The sequence below is a fragment of the Lactuca sativa genome, chromosome 4, assembly GCF_002870075.4.
Source record: "Lactuca sativa cultivar Salinas chromosome 4, Lsat_Salinas_v11, whole genome shotgun sequence".
Classification (NCBI taxonomy): Eukaryota; Viridiplantae; Streptophyta; class Magnoliopsida; order Asterales; family Asteraceae; genus Lactuca; species Lactuca sativa.
The window spans coordinates 149,176,958-149,189,383 of record NC_056626.2 but is presented as its reverse complement, the minus strand read 5'-3'; the positions used below and the strand labels follow the sequence as shown (position 1 = coordinate 149,189,383).

Below are 12,426 nucleotides of genomic sequence, written 5' to 3'. Positions count from 1 at the left end.
GTCTTGCCGGTTCCTTGTTCATCCATGTTGAATTCAATCCATCATATTTTGATGTTGTTGAATAACTACGTCTTCTGGGAGCTTGATTTGTAGAATCAACTTGTTTTTGTTGTTGTTTCTTCAAGTTTGGTCATCCACGAGTATTTTTTTGAATTGTGGGTTCCTTAATTAGGAGTGTTCATTTGGATGTATCGGTTTAATCCGATCCGATCAAGTGAATCCAAATTAATTTCAGTTTTCAAAACGTAGATCCAAATAGTCCAAACTAAATTCAAATCCGATCTGATCCAACCAATTTATAATTCGGTTGGATCGGTTTTTTACAATTCGGTTTTCAAGAATCAAGACATTTCAATAAATATATAACTTTAGTATTAACTTACTCTATAATATAAACCAAAAAATATTGTTTAATTAGTTGTGAACTAAAACTTATAAATAACTATTAAGAAAAATATTATAGTTTACTACTTTATAGACAATTTTTTTTGATAAGAAGTACATATTAAAGTATTATAATAGATGAAAAATTTTAATATATTAAAAGAATAATTTAGTAAGTTTATAATTTATTAAAGATATATATTAAAAAGAACAAAATAATAAATTGTAATTCGGTTTTTTTGGACTATTCGGTTTTTATTTTATTAACCAAAACCAATACGAAATCCAAAATAATAATTCGGTTTTGCTAAAAAAACCAATCCAAAAATCCGAATATCCGAACCAAATAGTCCGATCCAAATTGTCCAATTGGACAATTCGGTTTTATCCAAATAGTGAACAGTCCTATCCTTAATGCGTGTTTTACTTGGTAGGAAAAGATCTCTTAGCCTCCTTATCATACTTTTTTTTCCTGCTTTTGACTGTTGATAGAAGTTTTCTTTAATCATTTCTAAATCATCCTCACAACGAATATCCTCATTAGCTACATAAATTGACTATGATAAATCAAGCTTTCTCCAAAATATATCTATCGATACCAATGGAATATACTCACCTGTATTGAAATACCATTAATATATAAAAATTCAATATATTAATTAAATTAAAAAAAAACACTTGTTGAATATACTCACCCGAGTTCAAATAAACTAATAACATGCAAGCACATGGTAAGCCACAACTATGTTGTAGTTTACAACCACAGTTTGATGAGTCAATTTGATTTTCATTCAACCGATAAAGTTCCCCAACTAGTTTATCGAGAGCTTCATGTGACACTGAACCCCACAATAATGTAAAACATGGCAAGTTGTGCTCCCGTTTACGAACAATTCTACTTTTTTCAAGATTATCGTGTATCGATGGAAGTTGAGACCTCACAAATTGATCAAGACAACCGATAAATTTATCAAGAGAAGAATTTGTACCTTCCAAGTACTTCTTTAGATTTGAATGTGCGCTCTCAACTCTATTTGTAGTTCGTTGTCCAAAGTTGAGATGTTGATCGATCCAGACTGAGACAAACATTTCCTTATATTTGTTTAACCAAACTTCATCCAGATAATTTAAAACATCTGCAATTATATAAATGTTATTTATCTATAAAAATAATCTAAAATCATAAATAACTAGTTAGAAAATAAGAAGATTTGTACCTTGATAATTTCTCAACATCGATTGGAGTGTTTTGTAGTTTTCATTGTACACTATCCATGTTGGAGAGTCAACAAGTACAATCCACATTATACGAAAGGCTTTCCACTCATCGTCTATCTTGAATGTTCTCCTCCAATGCTTTCTAATATTTTCAGTAATGTGTCATCTACAAAGTAACCGAGTGGCACCGGGGAAAACTTGTTGACATGCGTTCATCAGTGCCAATTCCCTGTCTGTGACTATAACACGTGGGTGCATGCACTTCTCTAGTGTTGACTTTAGACACGTTAACACCCAATTATAGTTCTCCTCCTTTTCATTAACGATAAAGGCAAAAGCTATGCTAAATGTCTTGTTGGTTGAAGTTGTGCCAACAATCTGAACAAAAGGCATACCATATTTGTTGGTCTTGTATGTTGCATCTATAATCAAAACATGTGGAAATGCCTTCCATATATTCAACGACCGTGGATGAATGAAGAAAAGATTCTCCAATTCATTTGATATACTGTTTACCGAGAAATCCGTAACAAAATGTTTCTCGTTCAAAATTTCCATTAGAACCTACATTTATATACTATTAATGAATAAAAAAATTTAATATATAAATTAAATTTAAAATACTACTTGTTGGATATACTAACCTGCATTGGAGTTTTTCCGTAATTCCAGGACGAGCGAAGCTTGAGACGCTCATTGTATATGGTTTTTAGTGTAGAAACATTATTCTCGTCGCGCTCCTTTATTATCGAGAGTATGTCATGTGGTGTAACATTCAGATTTGTCAAGTCAGCTACCAATTGTTTCTCGTGTTCTTTTAACCGCCTAGCAAAAGCATGTCCCTCCATATATTGTGCAGGTGAATGGTTATGTTGATCACATATCACCCTGAAGGTCCAACCGCCATATTGTTTGATATACGAACCTACCAATTGAAAGTTACAATTGATTTTTTTGGTTCCAGAATTTTTAATTGTTGCTTTGCTTTCGTATTCCCGGCCACGGTCACAAATAAGGGTTATATAAGACACCACGCCATTTTTTGCCTTTGATCTTCTCATCACGATGACATAACCAAGAGAGAATGCAATGTTTTGCACCCATTCCATCAACTCATCACGAGATGTAAACACCTATTAAAAAAATGTTAACAAATTGTAACGCAATGATAAAAAAAAAAGTTAATATGATAAATATTATACCCTATTGGTAGAAAACGGCGATGTCGACGTAGTGTTCATGCCTTCATTTAAATTATTTCCGTTGGGGTTCGACATTATTTATTAAACACTACAAAAAAAAAAGATTATAAAAACTAAAACTATGTATAAAAAATACTTTTAAAAAAATATATTTTCTATAAAGTTGTAGTATAGATTCTGCCGTTGCCTAATTTTTAAAAAAATATATTTTCTATAAAGTTGTATACTCTAACTCATTTCGTTTAAAACAAAAATATATGTTAACCCATGTTAGCCCAATTTTAAAACCCAAACCAATCTTCATATATAATTGAAAAAACCTTAATCGTCTTTTTGTTTCCCGTTCTTTCATTATCAAATAGATTCTGCCATCGCCTCCAAAAATCAATCGTTTTTTTTTTTCTCGCAACTATCACTCTCATTGCTGGAAATCTCAACTCCTTCACTCTCATCGTTGCCACTCTCTCGAATTCAACCTCTGGCTCACTGCTGCTCGTCGCATCTATGATCCCGTCGATCACAGCCGCCGTCTCTCTCCCTCGGTGATTGTAGCCTTGATGAACGATGTTCTTTAATGGTTTCTTTACTCCTCCAGTTCTTTCTTCACACAACATACTTCAACGATGCCCAAAGACTGGACAAAATGACGCGAGTGTGATTGCAGGTTTGAACATTGCTACAATCATCAACGAACCCACATACGGTCTTGACAAGAAAGGAGGAGAAAAGAAGAATCTGGTATTCGACCTCGGTAGTACAACATTTTAACAATGGACAATGGCTTTTTTGAGGTTATTTCAAAAAATCGATATGGTATTAATCTGCAAAATGGTGATGTAAAACTTAGATTAGAGATTTTACCTGAAAGTTGGTTTGATTAGTATTAATCTGAATTAATATTATATATACAAGAATAGAAGTCATTAATCCATTTTAGTTAGTGGTTGTATCAAGTTTCAATGTAAATACTTTTAATGTCGTTAAAAATTGATTACAGTTTAAGTTACCAAAAAGCTAAAACCTATAAAAAGTATAAAATACACAAATCTCAAAGTTTGACTTTTGAATCAGGGTGTCCAAAAGGGTGTCTTATTAGCAGCCCTCTACTATTTTTCCTCAAATAAACATATCATTATATTAATAATTACTTTTTAATAACCATCATTACATAATAATTTTATGTCTTTATTTGTAATTATTAAGTACTTAATAAATAATGATGAATTTTTTTACCAATCATAATACCTTTTTATGTAAAAGTATTTTAATAATTTTTTTAAACTTGCAAAATAAAATAGGTTAAATATAATTTTTTTTATATTTTTTTTAACTTGCAAATTAAAATAGGTAAAATATAATTTTTTTTATATATATATATTTTAGGTTATTAAACTTGCAAAATAAAAATAGGCTAAATATAATTTTTTTTATATATTTTTTTTTATCAAACATCAGTTATGTAACGCCCCGATCCTCATGTATGGTTTAAATAAGATTTCTTGGATTAAGGCCTACTCGACGAGTTGGTTGCCCTACTCGTTGAGTAGCAACGAGGCGGGATCGCGTGATAAGTGGCCTACTCGACGAGTCTATATTGGGACTCGGCAAGTAGGAGGTAGCAGATGAAACCCTAAATCTCGGGGTTTTACACCCTATTTAAAGGAACCTTAGCCCCCTTTGTGCCTCTTTACGGTTCTAGAGAGCTCTGTGAGACCCTAATCCGTGTGTGTGTGTGCCCCTTTGTGTGTTGAAGCTTGAAAAGAGGATCTTTTGAGGGAGAAGGCTTGGAGGAGAAGGAGATTGGAGCAAGTAGAGTGTGGGAATCAACACTTATCCCAGCTATCATCTTCTAGAGGTACCCAAATCGCCATTTCCTTATAGATCTCTTATATTGGTTGAGTTCTAGGGTTTCTTTTATGGAATGTTAAGTTGATAAGATGAGTTATGGGCTAGATCTGAAGTTGTAACTTCAGATCTGGACCCTCCTTGGATTCTAGAAGCATAAATTTGCAGTCTTGGTCATGATTGAGGTCCCCCTTGAGCATGAAGCTCCATGAAGAACTTAAAATAGACATTTAGAGCCTTTATAGTTATACATGCACGTAAAGTTTGCAACTTTACGTGAAAAGCATGCCCTAGAAGCTTGGATCTGTGATTTGGAGCCGCAACATGGCTCAAAACAAGTCTGTATAGAAAAAGGACTGAATGGACTCGGCGAGTCGTAAGGTTGACTCGGTGAGTCATATGAAGATAGTCGTGGACTCGACGAGTAGGATGAGCAACTCGGCGAGTCCGATGAAGATTGCCATAGACTCGACGAGTTGTATGAACAACTCGACGAGTCGGATGAGTTTTCCCCCAAGTTATGAATACATGTGTATCCATCGTGTTGCTAGAAGGAAACCCGGCGAGTAGCCTTAAGGTTTCGATCGAGAATCGTAAGAACTCGGCGAGTCACCCCGGTGACTCGGCGAGTGGGAAGGAGTTTCAAGGAACTCGGCAAGTAGCCTCGGGTACTCGGCGAGTTAAGGTCAATATGGACTGTTGACCTTGGCTAAAGACTTTGACTTTGGTCAGGTGTAAAATGGTCATTATGCCCTCAGTTCAGTTATCGGTATTTGATTGAGTGTTTATGGAAATTGTAGCCGGAGAATTCCGGAGCAGCAGTCATCCAGCTTCGGATTTAGCATCTCAGCAGTTAGAGTTACGAGGTGAGTTTCCTTCCGGTAGAAACGGGTCTACGACCACAATGCCGACCCGTCTAGTTAGCAGTAGATCCGGAATTTGGTCTGATGCAGTAGTTCAGTGTGCTTGATGTCTACGTGATTCAACCATGTTTTTGTGCTATGTGTTCCGGGCTTCGGTCTGATGCAGTATGTAGTATATGTGCTTATGCTAGTTGATATGTTTATGCTATGCTATGTTCAGTCAGTTTCCAGACGTTGGCCCGATGCAGGGGACGGGGTCCCAGTCAGTTCCGGACTTTGGTCCGATGTAGAGGGCAAGGCCCTGGTTAGTTCCGGACTTCGGTCCGATGCAGTTTCCGGACTTCGGTCTGATGCAGTGGTCAAGGCCCAATAGTTGTTTATGTATTATTGTATGGTATGTGGTAGTTTTGGGAGCTCACTAAGTTTCGTGCTTACAGTTTCAGTTTTTGGTTTCAGGTACTTCCATTAGTAAGGGGAAGAGCTCGGGATGATAGCATCGCACACACACAACCTCAGTTTTTCTTATTATGGGAGTTTTCATGAGAAACTGTGATATGTTTTGATACAGTTGTTATGTTACATTGTTATAATCTTTGGGATACTTGTTCCACAATTTTTGTTGGTATGTTATCGATGATGTGATTTTTAGTATTATTAAAACAAAAATTTTTGGGCCGTATTTTTGGATGTTACAATTTAACTTTACCAAAATTATTTTTTATCAGCTCTCAGTTAACTTTTCAGCTATTAATTAAGTGTTTATCTAATGAGGTTTGTTAAAAAGACACCCTATTTTTTCATTTAGACACCCTATTTGATTTTTAAAGTTTTTTTATTGGTTGAATTTGAATTATTTTTATAAAAGTAAATTATAAATAATTTATTATACATCGGCGTTAATAAAAATGTTTCTAGTGTCTAAGGTATCGATCCTATCTATTGTCTAATATATCAAACATAGTCTTGGTTTCGTGTCAAAATGCTGAAGTGTAGATTTGAAGAATGGAAGTCAAAGTCAAACATTTTGGTTAGAAATAGCAGTTTGCCCTAAATTGTAGCACAGATGGAAACTGGGGACGATTGGTTAGCCTACGACAAGCTCCAACACTTCCTTCTCTGTTTCTCCATCACCTTCATTTCCTCCTCCCTCGCATCACGGACCCCATACGCTCTCCTACGTCGCCGGAGCATCTCACTAGGTTGCATCCTATCACTCCTCGTCGGCGCCGCCAAAGAGCTCGCTGACGAGCTAGGTTTCTTCAAATCAGCCGGCGCCTCCGCCAAAGACGCCGTCGCCGACATCGTTGGAGTCATCGTTGCAGCTCTTGTTCTTTCTCTCTGCAACGTCTTCTGTTTCCGCCGCGATAGATCCGTGACTCTAGGGCAAACACGAGCAATCGAAATGGTTTGATTCAGATATCTGATAAGGCACCGTTACTCCCAATTTATCCATCGATCATTCAGGTTCTCACTTCGTTTTCTTCCCTGAATTTGCATCGCTTTTCTGGGTGATTTAATTGGTAGATATGTATATCTGTATTACTTAGAAAAAATGGAGGCAGAATATGATTATTGAAGTTCTGCTCTCTCTTTCCAATTGAGGAGAATTAACTTGGATTACAAATGGTTCTGTGTCTGTTTGTTTTAAGACTCTATTTATTGGCTTATTAATGATTTAAAAAACAGAGTCTTAAAAGAAATTTTATGATATTATCATTGATTAGAACATATAACAATGAATTTAATGAATTTAGGGGGTGTTTGGCTTAGCTTTTGTGGGGCAAAAGTGCTTTTTGTAAAAGGACTTTTTGTAAAATAACTTTTTATAAAAGTTATTTTTTTAAAATGTGTTTGGGTTAGCTTTTGAAGGGAAAAAGTAAAAAATTAAAGTGTTTGGTTTAATTTTTACATATAAAATGACAAAAAAGGAAATGTTTATGGTAGATGAGGGATATATTGGTAATTTAATATTTTTAGCTGATGAAAAGTTGGGAAAAGTCAGGTAATCGTGACTTTTCAAAAAGACTCAAATTACTCTATGGGAAAAGTCATTTACAAAAGTCCTTTTCCTTTTGCCAAACATCTTTTCGGACTTTTTCTAAAAGATAAAGTCAAAAGTCATTTAAAAAGCTAAGCCAAATACCCTTTAAGCTGACAAAAAATAAGGAAGTTCAAGTTTTGTCTTTCTTTATGTTTGATTTTAAAAACAATTTAAGATGATATGTCAGCATGCAAATAAGTACTCAACAGCCTTTCTATTTTTCCAAAAACAATTTAACTTTTACTTCAAATTTAACCATAAAATATGATGGTTTAATAAAAAAGAATTAACAGTTTTCCTAAATGCGAAAATATTTAAAAAAAAATGTAAAGTTCTTTTAGAAAAAAAAAATAAAAAGAAGAATTTTTTTTATTTAAAGGATCGAAAAAAATCGAAAATACAAGGGTTTTTACAATTTAACACAAGAATAACATAACATTCAACCTGAAATATAGTAATTAATATTCAACTGAAGAAAATGACTAGCATTTTTGCATTGGAGAGGTTGTGGTACCTATAAAAAATACTAATCTATATAGCAATCAACTTTTTTGCAATAATTATTGAACACTAATAGATGGCATAAGTCCATGATTTTTTCCAAATGAACCTCTTAAGCTTCTATATTCTTTTTATTCAGACATTTTAACAAACAAACATCTTGAATTCATAAATCAATCGACAAACTTAATGCTTTTTAATATATAAATGCATATCACCTGAGATCATGTATATATAGACAAAAAATAAATTATCACCTTAAGGATATTTTTCTAAAATATATATAAAACTGGCGGGAGTTATATTAAATCTGTCATACTTTGCTTCCAATTCTCTTTGATTATTCGTTCTGAAATTCCCATCAGCGTCACTATCAACTTCGTCAGGAATATGTTGCCATGAAACATATTTTTTAAAACAACTTAAATAAAAATTTAAATTTTCATTAATTTAAGACAAAAATACATTAAAAAAACACCTAATAAAAACATAATAATAATGAACTTACTAATAAAAAGGAAAGGTAAAAATTACAAATGTTAGGCTTTCACTATCAAAGCCATGACACGTCATTCTCCGATGTTGTGAGTCGCATTTTAAATTATTGTTCAGCTCTATCCCATAACAACTTTATTACACAATTCTAATCCTCCTTCCTGTTATACCTGAAAAATAAAAAGAAAAAAGAAAAAAGAAGCAAGGAAATAAAAGCAATTATCAAACCTAAATAAAACCTAAAAGAAACCAAACATCAAGAAATCAAAAATTAACCTTTCTTAACCTCAAGAAGTGTACAAACTGTATTGTGCCATGAATTACAACACAAATTGTAACTTAACATACAACTACCATATTTTCTTTCTTTCTTTTTTTATTTTTTATTTTTTTAATTTTTTAAACAAATTCCATAGCGCTGTCAATTCTCAACACCTAAACCATATAAAACACCAGCATATTTCTCCAATGAACCACTAAAGAAGTTCTCTTTAAGCTTCCTGAAAGTAGAAGAAGTAAGCAAACTATCTGAACCTGCTTGATGACAGATCCCAATTCTTTCAACCTCCAATAGTTCAGCAAGCTTGTTCAAACCTCCATGAAGACTGTTACAGAACTTCATCAAATGCTTGATGTCGTATATGGTTGGAAAATACATATTAATCAAATTGAAGAACCCTGATTGTGTATCGGGAAGATTCTTGCATGTCAACACCTTCAGCAAATAACCAAAATCATAACCAGAGTGGAAGGTTACCCAATACACACTATCATTCAAAACAATGCCTGACGACATCAACAGTTCCCCGAATCTCCGTGCATTGATTCCGGTTTCGTTGTTTCTCTTGAAATCTATGCCGCTCTCTCTCAAAAGCTCAACGGAATCGTTTGCAAAAACATCTTCATTCACATTGAATTCCCGGAAATTGAATTGCCATATACACTGTTTATCCGTTCCGCAGGTTGGTAAATTACCTTCTTCGTCGGAGAACGTTAGCCCTAGTTGAATCAATTTCAACATGTCGACGTTGTCTTTTAATGTCTGGTAATGATAATCGTTGCTGTTTTTGAAATTACCAACCGGACGAAGAACGATTCCAGGAAACTCGGTGTCCATTGCTATGTAAGGAAAATCATCAACGATATTACGAATCAATGCGAATTCTTCTTCCAGGTTGTCATTCCACACCTCTCGAATCTGAATCGAATCGCTTTTTGCTAAAAGCGACATCCCTCGACACAATTATCGAATTATTTCTCAAGATCGATTGTAGGAATAGAACCTACGATACGAAAAAAGGCCTTCGAAATCGATCCAGATCTAGAACATATTATGCAACAACAAAGATCATCATCCGCTCGTAATTCAAAAAGCAAAAAAAAAAAAAAAAAAAAAAAAAAAAGGAGATATGGAGATGAGATAGTTACCGGAAAATGGTTGCGAAACGGAGATGTAATGGATTGATATTGAAATAATATCTCAAGCGGCAAGGCAATTAGGTATGAACGGAGATTACTTAGGGTTTGTTATTGAACGGCGGTGAGAGGAGCGTTAGCCTTTTCTCTGTCCTCACCTCCTTCACTACGATCTACAGAAAGAGAGAAGGAGAAAAGACAGCACCATTAGAGACTGAAAATGGAGAAATTTTAAAGGGGGGAAGGGGGAAGAGAGAGAGAGAGAGAGAGAGAGAGAGAGAGAGAGAGAAAAGGGAAGGAGAGAGTGAGTACCAGTTGTAAATTGATATGGACTTGCAGAAATTTTGTGGCCATGCTAAAAATAAACATACGCCCACCGCCTTTATCTTTGAATTATTTACTATTTTATATTGCAGATATTTAGGGCCTAATTTCGGAACATATAACAAATTCAATGTCCCTTCTTCAATTCTCTCTTTCTTGCTTTTTTTTTTTTTTTTTTTTTTTTTTTTTTTTTTTAATTACGAATAGAATAAATCTATCATTTTCTATGAAATCAAAACAAATCGTCGACCTGTGTGTCAATTGTTATGGACTATGATTAGTTTCGTAAGATATATTTTTAAAAGAAATTTTTGATAAAGTCGTTTAGTTTATATATTTTTTAGAAGAATTTTTCGATAAAATTATTATATTATAGGTTAGTTTTCGGTGTAATCTTAAAAAATAAATTTTGTTTATAAAAGAAAAAAGATACAATGACAGCTAAAACTTTGAAATAATTTTTTTGGTTGGTTTTTATAGATTTTGTCGATGTTTTGTATTTTTTTCTTAACTCGGTCAAAATATTAGGTTAGTTTTGTTTTAGGTTAGTTTACGGTATAATCTTAAAACTTTGAAATTTTTGATAAAGTCGTTGTATTTTAGGTTAATTTACGGTGTGATTTTAAAATTAAATTTTGTTTATATATAAAAGTAAATAAATAAATAACAACTAAAACCTTGAAATAACTTTTTTTGGTTGTTTTTTCACAAGTTTAGTCGGGATTCCGACTTTTTTTGTTAACTCGGTCAAAATATTAGAAATTTTTTAAAAATTGTGTTTGTTTTAACTAATAATCAAAATACTGAGATTTTTGCTAAATATTACCCTTGAAATTAATGTATATTTTTATTAATAAATCATTTACAAACACAAGATATCTTTTTTATTATAAACAAAAGAAATACATTCATTTCTAATTTCTAAAAATGAAAATGTAGATTGATTGCTCTCCCTCGTATTGTTTGCTTCAACTTCAAACTATCGTTGTAGGTGTCATGGTAGGATGTATTATATGTGTGTTTCTTTGATGTTGGTGTTTCTCTTATTTTATTTAACTTAATTGTCACCTAACCTCTAAACCTTAACTGTCATTTCAGGTTGACTTTTCACTCTCCGTGGATGTGTCTTATCTGATGGTTATTATAGAGATCGGGTGATAGTTAGGTTAAAGAACAGAAGAGGAATACCAATATCAGAATAACACCCACATATTGAATCTCACCGAGACATCCATAAATGTAAGGTTTCGAAACGGATCTTACCAGTGATCAAATAGCAAACACAATCAATTAGCAATAAAGAACGAGTAGAATCGAGAATAAACAAGCTTGCACATGCTTTTCTATTAGGAAGAACGCCTGGTACAACTTGTGGTTACAGCAGCTGTGAACTCTGAGGCATCAACAACCGACAAAAGACCTAGCACACCTCTATATATACTGGACCTGGGCCGGCTTTGGGTTTACGGCCGTAAACAGGCTTACAGCAGTAAACTCACTGTCGGGCCGTAAACTACATATAAACTACCATAAGCTATAAATTGACCAAAAGAACCTATTAAATAAAAAGCCTAGACCAAACCACTAATTAGACCCTTCAATATAGACACATAAGAGGAATGTAGAGCGTTTGAAGTTGTTGAAAAACAATGTGGAAGAAGGTAGTTAGCCCACATTTCCATTCTTAGAAATTAGCAACAACTGTATTTTTTTTTTGTTTATAATAACAATGTGTTATGTTTATAAATGTTTTGTTAATAACAATAAACATTAGTTCAAAAGTAATTTTCTGAAATATCTCAATATTTTGGTTATTGGTTAAAAATAACATAATATTCAAAAAAGTCCTAATATTTTGACCGAATTAACAAAAAAAAAGACATGATACTTGTTAAATCTACGAAACCAACAAAAAAACGTTATTCCAAAGTTTTAATCGGTTACTAGTCTTTTTTTTTTTTTAACAAAATTTAATTTAGAATTACATCGTAAGCTAACCTAAAATATTAATACTTTACCAGAGATTTCTCATTGCTAAATAGTAAATAGTGATTAAAGAAAATACATGTTTTGAAATGTGGAATAAATGTCAGCTTAAACACACTATTTTATATGCAAATTGTACATGATATTCGTG

At 33.2% G+C, this 12,426-nt stretch overlaps 2 protein-coding genes across 3 annotated transcripts; one reads left to right on the top strand and one right to left on the bottom strand.

Annotated features, from left to right (window-relative positions):
- The first annotated feature begins 6,487 nt into the window (after window positions 1–6,487).
- Window positions 6,488–11,911, top strand: LOC111892216 (uncharacterized). 2 transcript variants are annotated; one of them, XR_008231718.1, is made up of 2 exons: window positions 6,488–6,976; window positions 11,388–11,911. XR_008231718.1 is itself a non-coding variant. In XM_052770468.1 (1 exon), exon 1 carries the CDS (start codon window positions 6,576–6,578, stop codon window positions 6,921–6,923), a length of 348 nt encoding a protein of 115 aa, XP_052626428.1. In that variant the 5' UTR covers window positions 6,488–6,575; the 3' UTR covers window positions 6,924–9,433. The 2 variants fall into 2 exon arrangements, 1 of the variants encoding a protein (XP_052626428.1); XM_052770468.1 differs by lacking the exon at window positions 11,388–11,911 and having other exon boundaries at window positions 6,488–9,433.
- LOC111892215 (probable CCR4-associated factor 1 homolog 7) lies at window positions 8,806–10,398 on the bottom strand. The gene is made up of 3 exons (XM_023888284.2): window positions 10,278–10,398; window positions 9,978–10,138; window positions 8,806–9,870 (listed from the first exon to the last, which is right to left on the bottom strand). Exon 3 carries the CDS (start codon window positions 9,778–9,780, stop codon window positions 8,971–8,973), a length of 810 nt encoding a protein of 269 aa, XP_023744052.1. The 5' UTR covers window positions 9,781–9,870; window positions 9,978–10,138; window positions 10,278–10,398; the 3' UTR covers window positions 8,806–8,970.
- Window positions 11,912–12,426: the final 515 nt, after the last annotated feature.

What these genes read in the sequence shown, in the direction of transcription:
- LOC111892216 (XM_052770468.1), top strand. Translation starts at nt 6,576, where the DNA reads ATGGAAACTGGGGACGATTGGTTAGCCTACGACAAGCTCCAACACTTC.
- LOC111892215 (XM_023888284.2), bottom strand. Translation starts at nt 9,780, where the DNA reads ATGTCGCTTTTAGCAAAAAGCGATTCGATTCAGATTCGAGAGGTGTGG.